Consider the following 14,041-nt stretch of genomic DNA (forward strand, 5'->3'; position numbering starts at 1 on the left):
ATGTCCAGTGTCGTGGCTCAGCCTCACTTCCTGTTCGGGCTGCGGAGCGGAGTGAGCAACAACGTGTGTTTCAGTGACGAGCACACGGTGGTGTTCCCCGGGGGAAACGGCTGCGTGTGCTTCAACACGGTGAGCAGGACGCAGAGGTTCCTCCCAGGTATGAACATTGTCGTTCAGAAGGAGCTGTAGTTTAAATGTACCGTCTCACTCTGCTCTGGTTCATTAGTTTCAGGTAATGTTGTGTAGATGATAGCATCATATTTACCCCCTGTTGTTCTCCCTTCATTCTGTCAAATCCAGAAAATCCTTAAAAATTCTTCCCTTAAGCAGCGGTATCCAACATCAGGCCTGTGGGCTGAACAGGCCCGCAAGAGGTGCCACTCTGGCCAAACCGCCAAGACAATTGTTAATATTTTAACAAAAACATTGATTTGTTGACAAATTTCTTCAGAGTTTTGTACACAACACAACATTAGACCCGAGCTGAGCGACCTGGTTGCTATCAAACTGGCCTTAAAGCTGGGCTGTCAGGGGAACTCTGTAAAAACACCCAGAATGCAGCAGCTACAGGAGCTACAGCTAAAGTTTTCTGTGCATTTCTCTGTATTTTGAACTAGAAAGTTTCATTGAAATGTGCTTTATGTTGAGATTGTAGTAATCTTTTCATAGCAATTGTTTGGTTTTGTGAAAACAGACATTTTCATCTTTGTTGCACCACAACAAACAAAAAGTTTCAATTTAAACGTTATCATGGCTCTATTTTACTAGTCTGGCTCACCCAAGATGAATTTGGGCCATTTGTGGCCTCTGAACTAAAACGTCTTTTACACGCCTCTGATCTTAAAGCTTATTATACAGCTTTTCAACACTTTTACATGGTCTTGTTGGTCAAATAACATTTTAGGACTTTTCCACCAAAAAGAACCAGGTGCTAGTTCAGGGCCGGTGCCAGAGCCAGTTCTTAAATGAGCACCACCAAAGAACCGGTTGTTTTTCCACCATTAATGGAGCCAAGTGGGAGCCACGTCATTGCGTCACTCCAAAACGTGATACACACTGATTTCACCGATGTAGCACTGACACACAGGAACAAGGAGATGGACTGAAATCATCGGTTTCGTCTGGGACGAAGACCAATGAGCGAAAAACATTGGGTCTCCTCGTCGCTCTATTGGTGTTTTTTCACGTCCGTCTTGCTTTAGTCCAGAGCCCTGGAGTGGCCATTGAAAAAAAAAAAAAACATTGAATGAGCTTGGGTCTTATTTTTCAACATTTTGGCATTACATTGTGAATTTCTGTTTCTTTCACTTTTTTTCTGTGTCTGAATCAAATGCTTCAACATCAGGAGGAATGGAGGTGTAGAATGATAGAACGCAGCTCTCCAGTCATTTCCAACCTACATAAACACGCTGATTTAAAGTTCTCTTTCACATGAAGCTCCATTAAAAAGCAAATTTTATGGCTAAAAAATCCAAGCTTTCATTTGCAATAGTATGTAGTTTGTAGGGATGTCCCAATCACACTTTTTTGCCCCCGATACCGATCCAATTTTTCAGAATTGAGTATTGGCCAATACCGATACTGTCCTGATCCGATACTCACATTGCTATTGCAAAGATACTCAATAGTCTATTTTTGGAGCAACTAAGATGTCTGAAGCTAAAAGCACTATTGGCAGAAGCTTTGTTTAGCTAGAAATTATTGTAAAACTCACTTATTGAATCACAATTCTTCTCAGAATGACTTAAACATAAATACTCTTAGGCAATGTAACTTCTTTGTGTATTAAATTTCAGTTTAACTTAAAGCAGTATGAGAGGTTTGACCTGAATTGTCACAAAACATTTACATTTCAATGTGAATTATAAACACTTAATTCCACTTCAAAGTGGTAAAACCTGTTTGACAAAGGTAGTCTGAACATAGTTCTCTCAAAAACGTATTCCAAATATCCCTGTCTCCCTTCAAACTAGCGTAAACTTCTGGGTTATTTTTTTCGCCATATCGCTCCCCTGTGGGTACTTATCCTTTATTTTCAAATCCTTTATTTTAAAGTCGAGAGTTTGCTGCTTCGGTGCAGCTTTTTCTTTAGTTGTTGTTGTAAACTGATGGTACATCCACACAACAATAAAACAATCTTTTTTCTCCCTGGCCTTCTCCCAAAAAAACGTCCACACCTCACTATGAACACGGCTCAACACGAGGCTTCAGGGCATGTAGTACACACGCCAGACCTTTAGGGGCGCTGTGACTCACCAAACACAACAAAAACGCAAAAGAAGACAGACCACATAGAAATTTAGAAGTAGACTTCTGCACATAAACACAAACTACTATATATAACTCTAGTTATATAGCTCTATGGCCCCGCTCCGCCTGCTTCTAGCTTCTGCAGCTCGACCGGCTGAGCGCATGCGCAAGCCTCGCCCCGGACAGATCTGGTAGCCCGGACAGATCTGGTACCTACACCGGAGCTTGTAGTCCGTGATTGTTGTGGTTATTAGGTGACGTTGCGGACTGTGTTTTTTTTTTAATTTAGATCGGCGTGGTGACCGGCTGGATTTGCCGATCACTCACAAATCACCAATATCGGCCCCGATCCGATATCTACCGATCTGATTGGGACATCCCTAGTAGTTTGTTTTTTAGTTGCTGATGAACCAAGTATGGCTTAGCAGAGCACAATGCTGCTGCCTGCAGACCTCAGCCTCCTGTCAGAACGCGAAACAAGACCTGGAAATGAAGTTAGTCACAATGATGTTACCGTGAAAAGCGTGAAAAAAACCACAATGGAAAACTGCTTTTAAATTATATATCCGACGCAGCTGACAGCGCAGCGCCGGAGCTCTGCACCTCAAGAGCCACAGCTCTGCGTTCACGGATTAGATTATCTCGTTCCCTCGTATTATTAACTTGAGGGAGCGACTTGTTATATTGTTCCCACGCATTATTTAAATTTTTTTCTCTATAACTACTCCGGGGCTACGTGTTCACTGTAAATTTCAGAAAGCCGGTACAGCGTCTCTTCCACCTTGACGGTAGCGATAACTCCACCCCCAGCTGATGATGTGTCTGGCCCCGCTGTGGCCCCGCTTTGGACCAGCAACAGAGTAGGGCCAGCTAAGTACCAGTTAGCCCCTGATTGGCTGGGGCTTTGGCGGTGGAAAAACAAAGAACTGGTGCTAAGTCTGGCCCTGGCCCTGAACTAGCACCTAGTTCTTTCCGGTGTAGGTACCAGATCTGTCCGGGCTACCAGATCTGTCCGGGGCGGGGCTTGGCAATGCGCCTGAGCTACTAGAGCTGTCCGGGGCGGGGCTTGAACCCGCGCACGGTGATGACGTTTCACATTATGATTGGCTGTGATGTCGTTTTGGATTTTAATTGGCTGCAAGTTTCTGCCGTCACAGTACGAAGCTAACATTAGCTTTCACAGTTAGCTTCGTAGCTCCGTGAAAAGCTAACATGGCTGTGTGAGGTGAACAGGATGCTACGAGTGGTTTTATGCCTCTGAATGTCCCGAAGCTGCAGTGATCTGTCTGGTTTAACTTCAGGAGAGTTTAGAGGCTGAAAGTGTCTGGTTTAACTTCAGGAGAGTTTAGAGGCAGAACGTGTTTGGTGGTGCTTCGTCTAATTTTATGACGTGTCCTTTTTTTGCCCACTTAATGCTGTAAAGACGTGATGGGTGACAGTGACATTTAGTCTGTTTCTCATATCTCAAGCAGGTGAATCATTAAACTGAGTGTTTTCCAAGACTGAAGATAAATATTGTGGCCACATGAATGTACAATAATGTCGAGATAAGTGACTGTTTTCATTATATTTCCAAATACATACACAATATTATAATATTGGACATAGCGACAAAGGTAGGATTCTTATGAAAAAATTTATCTATCTATCGATCGATCGATTGATCCAGCCCGTAATGTAGTTTGTTTATATGGAGTTGCCGTAGCCGGACCGATCTGGTAGCCTGAGCGCATGCGCTAGCCCCGCCCCAGACAGATCTGGTAGCCCGGACAGATCTGGTACCTACACCGGTGGAAAAGCCCCATGTGTGAGCTGGACTGGCTCCGCCCACACATGCCCATCTTGGGAAGAGGAGGAAGTACTTCCTCTTGTGGTGCCACATGCCAGAGCAGAGCTGCCTAATTGTGGGAGGGTCAAAGGAAGGACCTACCTTGATTGGGATTGGCTAAACTCCTGATTCATTTGTTGGAGCAACACCCTTTTTAAAAATTTAAACAAGTCAGGGAGAGAGAGAGAACAACCTTTCTTCACTTCCTGGGCCTCATACCAGGTATGGGGAAATATTACTGTTGGAAAACCATTAGAAAGTGAATTTTGCACAATATGACCCCCTTATATCACACCCCTGCACAACATCAGATAAATGATATGTGATAATATTGTATTGTGATAGTGACGTGATTTGCAATGAATAAAAATTGGAAACCTCCAACAATTGTGACCAAATGCAACCTGCGACTGTTTCACTCATTATATTTACAGTCTATTTTCCACTTTCAGATTTCCAACAGTTTTAGAAAAAGTATTAACTTCAGAAAGTGTTTGTTTAGGGTGATAAACCTTACATCATCTAGTTATCTTGGTATCCTTGATATGAATTCTAATTTCTACTTTAAATGATAATTCTTTGAGACAGCTCCCTTTTAAGTGCTGCTATACTAATAAAGCTGAAACATATTGATTAGTCATCTGTCAAACATATATTTTTATTTTGTGTTGTCTGTGCAGGCTCAGACAAAAGTCAGGGGATGCAAGCTCTGGCCATCAGTGCCAACCGGCGTTACCTGGCGGTGTCAGAGAGCGGCGAACAGCCTGCCGTCACGGTATTTGACCTGCAGCACGAGCAGGGCAGAAAGAGGAAAGTTCTGACCGCCGGAGACGTGTCGGCCCAGCAGTTTGTCTGCATGGCGTTCTCTCCAGATTCCAAGTACCTGATAGCTCAGGCCGGGCCCCCGGACTGGACGCTCACCTTCTGGCTTTGGGAAAAACACAAAATCCTGGCAACGGTCAAAACAACCACCTCCAACAGTCCTGTTACTCAGGTGAGCCAGTTTACTGCATCAGAGCAGCTCTCCTACTGAATGTACAGTTTTATTGTTTTCTTTCGTTTAAGTTGCATTTCTACAGTTTAGCTCATAATACAACCTTGTTTAACCTTCATCAGGACGCTTCTCACAACTTATGTTGTTGTACAGCTGGAATCTGCAGGGTCCAGACGTTTTCTATCAATCAATCAATCAGCTTTTTTTATGTAGCACTTTTTTATACAATTAATGTAATACAAAGTGCTTAACATGATTTAAAAACAATAAATACAATAGATTTTTAAGAAACAAATGAACACACACACTGTAGTATGGAGACATGGCAGGGCACTGAGGACTAAGGTGAGGAAAGAGCCACATTTGGGGGCCGTCCACATTGGGAGTGGCACAGCCTCTAACCAAGGGGCGGCACTGCCCCACAGATGCCCCTAGCCGGGGCAGACCGGCGAATCCCACAACATACAGTGCCTTGCGAAAGTATTCGGCGCCCTTGAACCTTTCAACCTTTCGCCACATTTCAGGCTTCAAACATAAATATATAAAATAAATTTTTTTTGTCAAGAATCAACAAGTGGGACACAATCGTGAAGTGGAACGAAATTTATTGGATAATTTAAACTTTAACAAATAAAAAACTGAAAAGTGGGGCGTGCAATATTATTCGGCCCCCTTGCGTTAATACTTCGTAGCGCCACCTTTTGCTACAATTACAGCTGCAAGTCGCTTGGGGTATGTCTCTATCAGTTTTGCACATCGAGAGACTGAAATTCTTGCCCATTCTTCCTTGGAAAACAGCGTTTGTGAACAGCAGTTTTCAGCTCTTTCCACAGATTCTCGATTGGATTCAGGTCTGGACTTTGACTTGGCCATTCTAACACCTGGATACGTTTATTTGTGAATCATTCCATTGTAGATTTGGCTTTATGTTTTGGATCATTGTCCTGTTGGAAGATAAATCTCCGTCCCAGTTTCAGGTCTTTTGCAGACTCCAACAGGTTTTCTTCCAGAATGGTCCTGTATTTGGCTCCATCCATCTTTCCATCAATTTTAACCATCTTCCCTGTCCCTGCTGAAGAAAAGCAGGCCCAAACCATGATGCTGCCACCACCATGTTTGACAGTGGGGATGGTGTGTTCTGGGTGATGAGCAGTGTTGATTTTACGCCAAACATATCATTTTGCATTGTGGCCAAAAAGTTCGATTTTGATTTCATCTGACCAGAGCACCTTCCTCCACACGTTTGGTGTGTCTCCCAGGTGGCTTGTGGCAAACTTTAAACCAGACTTTTTATGGATATCTTTGAGAAATGGCTTTCTTCTTGCTCTTCCATAAAGGCCAGATTTGTGCAGTGTAAGACTGATTGTTGTCCTATGGACAGACTCTCCCACCTCAGCTGTAGATCTCTGCAGTTCATCCAGAGTGATCATGGGCCTCTTGGCTGCATCTCTGATCAGTCTTCTCCTTCCTCAAGATGAAAGTTTGGAGGGACGGCCGGGTCTTGGTATATTTGCAGTGGTCTGATACTCCTTCCATTTCAATATGATTGCTTGCACAGTGCTCCTTGAGATATTTAAAGCTTGGGAAATCTTTTTGTATCCAAATCCGGCTTTAAACGTCTCCCCAACAGTATCTCGGACCTGCCTGGTGTGTTCCTTGGTCTTCTTGATGCTCTCTGCGCTTTAAACAGAACCCTGAGACTATCACAGAGCAGCTGCATTTATACGGAGACTTGATTACACACAGGTGGATTCTATTTATCATCATCAGTCATTTAGGACAACATTGGATCATTCAGAGATCCTCACTGAACTTCTGGAGTGAGTTTGCTGCACTGAAAGTAAAGGGGCCGAATAATATTGCACGCCCCACTTTTCAGTTTTTTATTTGTTAAAAAGGTTTAAATTATCCAATAAATTTTGTTCCACTTCACGATTGTGTCCCACTTGTTGTTGATTCTTGACAAAAATTTTTAATTTTATATCTTTATGTTTGAAGCCTGAAATGTGGTGAAAGGTTGAAAGGTTCAAGGGGGCCGAATACTTTCGCAAGGCACTGTACGTAGGGGACCAACCAGGTGCCTGGGATGGGGAAACCCACGGGACCGCCCTACCAGTGGAGAACGTGGCCACCACCAGTGTAGCGACCCCTGACAAGAATCACTGGAGATAAAAGATTCAGTTAAAAACCTAATAAAGGTAGATAAATAGATAAAAGTAGATAAATAATGTGTTGTTACTTTGTCCCATATGCACAATCACCAGACAGCCACTTCCCAGGAAAAATATTTTTATTCTTGAAAACCGTCCATAATATTATTGGCTCTATTTGGAGGGTTAAAATTGCTGAACTTCAATTTGGATCATTTTCTGTAAAAATTTCAGGGTTCTGTAATCACCCAAGACAACTCTCCACCAAACTCAGACCACATTATCATGTTTCAGACACTAATAGTCTATTTTCAGATAACAACAACAACAAGAGCAGTCAGAGATTTCTGACGTCCGCCAAAGGTTGACCTGGACTCAGAAATTTGATGAAAATCTGTCATGTATTTTTGACAAAATCCTTAAAAGCCTATAAAATTTATCTTCTTTAAACTCTTTAAACTGCCGCTCTGGTGAGGACGTGTAACTGTTTTGATGCGTGTAATGGAGCCTCAACGATCAGTGTCCAAAGCGTAACTTGTCTTTGGACATGATAATCTGTTTATTTACAGGCAGTTTCCACAAGTCGATGCCTATCATCAACTACTCAGCCCACTACTGAGTTCCTATATCTAAATATACTTTTCCTCAGACTGCCACTCACCCTGATCTGTCTGCCTGAAGCCACGTTTACACGTACCTGGGTTTTTACAAAAACGGACATTTCACCCTCTACCTTTAAAATAAAAAAAATTAAAAAATCTTAATTGTCACGGACCGCATATACACCTGCTTCAGAGCTGCTATGAGCATGCCAGACCTGTAGGGGGCAGTGTAGCAAGAGGCCATAATAGCCAATCAGAATACTGGAGAAAAACACCACTTCATGAATTGTGACATAAATATCCGCCGACGCCCCTTTAGATGCAAACAGAGACACAGTTTATCCAGATGTCCACTGTGGCCGGCCTTTTCAGGAATCATCAAATATCTGGGTACGTGTACATGTAGCCTGACATGGTCTGGAAACTGATTGCTCTCCAAGTCCCGCACACCTGGGATCAATTACATGGAGGCTTTAAAACCTCCGCCTAATGGGTGAACATAAAACATACACACATGGCCAGTCAACAGATGAATGCAGAAACATGAATAAGCAAACGAGAAACATATCAAACAAAACCGCTCCTATACCATGAATTTGTCGTTGTGTACCTTTAATTTGGAGATGTGTACCATGAATTGTGTACCTGTAGAATTTTTTTCTCTCCACAAATACAACAGTACACTTATACATTCACAACTTCTTAAATATAGGTGCGCTAATTCTTTTTACAAGTCTCAGATTAAAAAACTGACATGCTCAAATTTTTTCTAGAATTGTTTCAGGAAATTTGGTGAAAAATAATTTTGTGCACCTGTATCAATGTGAAGTTCTTCCCCACGAGTGACAGATTCTGTTTTCGTCAACTACAAATCACACATCGCTGCTTTCCGCTGAGATATCTGCTAAAAAAAACTACCTATGCTGTCAGTCAATGGAGAAAAAGGCAGTGCTAATCTGAGATTGACTGATTTACCGCCAATCAGGAGACAGGATTTTGTCTTCCATCCCACAAAATGGACAGGTCATTTTCCAAGAGATCTGATTGGTCAGGAAGCAGAGCTTTTACATTCTCTGGGATCTTATCGAGAACATAACCTGCGGTTAGACATTCAGAGCAAGTTACCAGGGTGATTTATCCCGGTGAGAAGTGAACGTGTGCTGTAGTACGGAAAACCCAGGGTTAATCCTGAAGTTATCCTGATAAGAGAAAATCCAGCATAGTAGCTGGTGTCCTCACGGACCCCAAATTCATTTTGGTTCCTAAAATTCACTGAAACACTCAACACAAGAACACATATTGAAAGAATATCTCAACACACAACATGTGAAACAAAAATTGCAAAAACGTTCCTCCGGTGTCAGCGAAGACCTGTCCTGATGAAAGTTTAACACAAAAAACAAAGTGGTGACATCACTTCAAGAGCATCTAGACAATGTCCTTTTCAACGGAATTGACTTTTCATGTAAAAAAGAAATTAAGAAATCAATATATAAAATGGTAGGAAAAAAAAGAAAGAGAAAAATGATAAAAGCTAAAAAAAGTTTTTTAAAAAAGGACAGAAATAGTGTAATCAATTTGACTAAACTGAAATGAATTTAGTTATATTGAACTCAGTGAAGTAAATTTGCTCATTGAATTGAATTGGCTAATATTGAACTGGATTCAATTGAATTGATTGGATTTGAATAAAATTTCAATTGAATCAATTTGCCCAAACTGAAATGAATCATTAAATGATTCACAGACTGAATATATTTAAATTGAAATAAATTAAAACAAATTATTGTAAAATGAGTTCATTGAATTGTCCTATGTTGAATAAAAAAGGAATTTTCATCAGATCATTTTAAACAGAGTTGCAGTGTATTGAGCCGAGTGCCTTTTATCATCCCATCAGATCAGCTTCAACCCTCACAACAACATGCAGCTGAGTGTCAGCGGGCTCGGCATCTTCAAGCTCTTCCGGTACTTTGAGGGCTCGCTGAAGCAGAGCAGCTTTGCTAAGGTGGAGTCCCTCAACTTCCTGTGCCACACGTGGTTGGCGGAGGAGAGGGTGATCGCCGGGACGGACACAGGCAGACTGCTGGTGTTCGAGTCCGGACACCTGCGGAGGGAGATCAGCACGGTTTCCAGGACTTTGCAGGGCCAGTCGGACCGGTGAGAGGCAGGGGGGTCAAACTCAGGGGCCTGGTGGGGATCCAGGGTCTTGGACAGGGAACCAAAGTGGTGATTGAACCTACAAACTTCTCGTCCCAAGTTCAGCTCTTTAACCTCGAGGACAGCAGAACTAGAGCTGTAAATCTCTGTCTTTGTTTTAGTGCAGCAAAGTATTAATACGGCCCCCGGCTAGCTCAGTAGGTAGAGCATGAGACTCGCAATCTCAAGGTAGTGGATTCATGTCCCACGCCGGGCACCACCTTCCCGTGGGCTCACCACCCACAGGAAGGTTGTTAATCAGTGCAATGTGATCTGGGTGACAGTGCTCAGACTGTCACCCCCGCGAAACAAAAATGGATAAGTGGGAGAAAATAGATGGATAAATGGATGGAAGTATTAATACATCATCAAGAAGGTCACATCGAACTGCAATTTCAACAATAATAATCCTCAGTTCAGTATGCTCTGCACAACTAACAGATCACAGTGGGTGATTACTATTAGATGTAAACTATTTACATCTTCAAAAGCTCGAAACATTTGGTCACATCAAAAACATAGCCTGCTAATTCATCTTATCATCCGAATAACTTGTCAAATTCTAATAATGATCATTAATGTCAACACATTTTTCCATCTGTGTAGTTACCGTGACTCACCACATGATTCAGACTGAAGTGCGCCCCTGGTGGTTAAGTAGATGTTTCGCTGTTGATGTCAGAATGTCACACAGCAGGAAGATTTCATATCACAGCCGGATTGGACTCTCTGGTGGAACAGTTCTGGCCCGCACGTCGTATGTTTCTGACTGGTTGGAGTGAGGGGATAGAGGAGAGGAAAGGATAGGATAGACAGATTGAGGGGGAGATACAAACCTTGGAACGGCACCCTGGTTCGGGTAGGGGAGTTAGAAAGAGAGGTAGAGAGAGAGGTGTGGGGCCTGGGGGGGGTTTGAAGCAGCCCTAACTGTAAGCTTTAGTAAATAGAAAAGTCTTGAGTCTCGACTTAAAAGTAGAGACTGTTTCAACATCCCTAATTGAAAATAGGATCTGTTTGCACATAAGAGGAGCCTGCAAGCTGAAAGCTCTGCCTCCCATTCTACTTTTAGAAAATCTAGGAACTTCCAGTAAGCCAGCACTCTGAGAATGAAGTGCTCTTCTGGGGAAACATGGGACTAACAGTTCTTTAAGATATGATGGAGCCTGGCTGTTCAGAGCTTTATAAGTTAAAAGAAGGATTTTAAATTATATTCTGGATTTAACGGGGAGCCAATGAAGAGAGGTTAGTATTGGAGTGATGTGATCTCTGATGCTGGTTCTTGTCAGGACTCACGCTGCAGCATTTTGAATTAGTTGAAGACTTTTTAAGCAGTTATTTGGACACCCTGATAATAGGGAGTTACAATAGTCTACTCTCAAAGTAACAAATGCATGAATTAGTCTGAGTCAGCAGCATGTTTCTAATTTTGGAAATATTACGTAGGTGAAAAAAGTTAGTCCTGCAGATTTGCTTCATGTGGGAGTTGAAGGATAAATCCTGGTCAAAAATAACTCCCAGGTTCCTCACAGTGGTACTGGAGGACAAAGTAATACCATCTAGGGTTATTATATCTTTAGATGATTTCTGTCTCAGATGTTTTGGGCCAAATATAATAATATATCTTTAGATGATTTCTGTCTCAGATGTTTTGGGCCAAATATAATAATTTCAATTTTATCCGAGTTCAGAAGCAGGAAATAACGGCTCATCCAAGCCTTTATGTCTTCAAGACAAGCATCTAGTTTAGAAAGTTGGTTATTATCATTTGGTTTCATAGATAAATAAATTTGTGTGTGATCTGCATAACAATGGAAGTTAATGGAGTGTTTCTTAATAATATTCCCTACAGGAAGCATGTACAAAGTGAAAAGTATAGGATCTAAGACAGAACCCTGTGGAACTGTTTAACTTCAGTCTGGACTGAAGAGTTATCATGAACATGAACGAAGTGGAACCTGTCTGATAAATATGATCGAAACCAATTTAGTGCTGTACCTTTAAGCCCGATAATGTGTTCTAGCCTATGTAATAGGATGTTATGATCAATAGTATCAAACGCAGCACTGAGATCTAACAGGACCAGAACAGAGACCAGTCCTTTGTCTGAGGCTACGAGAATATCATTAGTAACTTTGACCAGAGATGTCTCTGTGCTATGATGAGCTCTAAAACCTGACTGGAAAGACTCAAATAGGTTATTTTTGCTTTCTACGATTTTAGAAATAAAAGGAAGGTTGGATATTGGCCTATAACTTGCTAAGACACCTGGGTCAAGGTTAGGTTTTTTAAGAAGAGGTTTAACAACAGCAACCTTAAAGGCTTGTGGTACATATCCTGTTATTAGAGATATGTTGATCTGATCTAGTATTGATGTACTAATCACAGGGAAAGTATCTTTGAACAGTTTAGTTGGGGATTGGATCCAGCAAGCAAGTTGTTGGTTAGATGAAGGCACAATTGAGGATAACTCAAGGGACTTCTATTGCGTGGAAGCTGGATAACTGGAATTTCGGCTCCACTAACAAATCTGAAGCTGTAGCTGATGGATCTGCGACTGCACTGGGAAGTGAGTCTTTAATTTTATCCCTCATAGTTAGAATTTTGTCATTAAAGAAGTTTACGAAGTCATTACTGCTTAAAGTTAAAGGGATATGAGGTTTGACAGAACTTTTTGTCAGCCTGGCTATAGTACTGAAGAGAAATCTAGGATTGTTCTTGTTTTCTTCTATTAAGGAGGAATAGTAGGTATTTTGGGTTTTGCGAAGGGATTTTTTTATAGATTAACAAACTATCTCTCCAGGCTGTTCGAAATACTTCTGAGTTAAGCACCATTTCTTCTCTAATTTTCATGCTCATTTCTTTAAAGTTTGCAAATTATCATTGTACCATGGAGCTATCCTCTTCTGAGTTGTTGCTTTTATCTTCAAGGGAGCAATGGAATCAAGTGTGCAGTAAAGCTTCTGTTCCATCTTACAACCAAGTCAGCCTGACTAGGGCTAATGGTGTGACAGCTGTTTACTGCTGGATCCACGGATGGAATTGAAGTCAATATTGATGGGAGTACTTCCCTGAATTTGTCTGATAGATATCTCTTATATTTCAATTTATTTTCCGGGGCTATGAAGCCAGTTAATGTAAATTCGAATGATATCAGGAAGTGATCCGACAACAGGGGGCTGTGGGGAAAAACTATTAATTGATCAATGTCAATACTATAAGTGAAGACAAGCTCAAGCGTGTGATTAAGATAATGAGTGGGTTCATTCACCTTCTGTGAAAATCCAATTGTGTCCAGTAATGAGCTAAATGCAATGTTAAGGCTGTCATTGTTAACATCTACATGAATGTCTCCCCCTATAATGACTTTGTCTGAACTCAGGAGTAAAGTAGAGAGAAAGTCTGACAGAAATTCAGAGTATGGTCCAGGAGGACGGTCCACTACGACAAGTAGAACTGGCTGCTGTGTTTTCCGGTCAGAGTGCATGACATTCAGAGTGAGACTTTCAAAGGATTTCTGGTTAGTTTTAGGTCTCGGATCAATACGAAGACCAGAGTTATAGATAGATGCTACTCCTCCTCTTCGTCCAGAGTTATGGGTTTGTCAAGAAACTAGTCTTCTTCTGTCAAGTTGTATAGTTCATAGTTTTCAGAATTCCCACTTTTATTCAGCATGAAACAATGAAACGACAAAAGTTTCCACATTGAAGAGTCATCACTGAAGAAGGGCCATCGTCTTCACTATGAAATCAGTCACCCAGTGTTTGACACAAAGTCGGCAGGAGTCCAGTATTGTTCTGTTTGATCTATTCTAATGTTTGTTTCTTTGTAAATACTGATGTGACTTCCAGGCGAGTGGAGATGAAGAAGATCAGAGATATAGATGAAGGTCCTGTGCTCCCTGCCATCAGAGCCATCCTGTCCTACTCTAGAGGCTTTGTGTGCTCCTTGGGTCCAGGAACAGTCTGTCTGTTTGAAAAGATGGAAGAGGACAGCTACCGAAAGAGCAGGGAGATCCAGG

At 41.8% G+C, this 14,041-nt stretch overlaps 1 protein-coding gene across 1 annotated transcript in view; it reads left to right on the plus strand.

Moving 5' to 3' along the window:
* The window catches only part of cfap57 (cilia and flagella associated protein 57), a gene marked incomplete at its 5' end in the record, with an annotated part of 24,698 nt that continues 10,657 nt past the window's right edge, over nt 1-14,041 (plus strand). Inside the window, 4 exons of the mRNA XM_080462601.1 lie at nt 1-157; nt 4,759-5,072; nt 9,725-9,984; nt 13,872-14,040. Coding sequence (XP_080318727.1) covers nt 1-157; nt 4,759-5,072; nt 9,725-9,984; nt 13,872-14,040 — 900 coding nt within the window. The remainder of the gene's footprint in view (nt 158-4,758; nt 5,073-9,724; nt 9,985-13,871; nt 14,041) is intronic.

The sequence above is a fragment of the Lipophrys pholis genome (genome assembly GCF_963383615.2).
Source record: "Lipophrys pholis genome assembly, chromosome: 4".
NCBI classification, from domain to species: Eukaryota; Metazoa; Chordata; class Actinopteri; order Blenniiformes; family Blenniidae; genus Lipophrys; species Lipophrys pholis.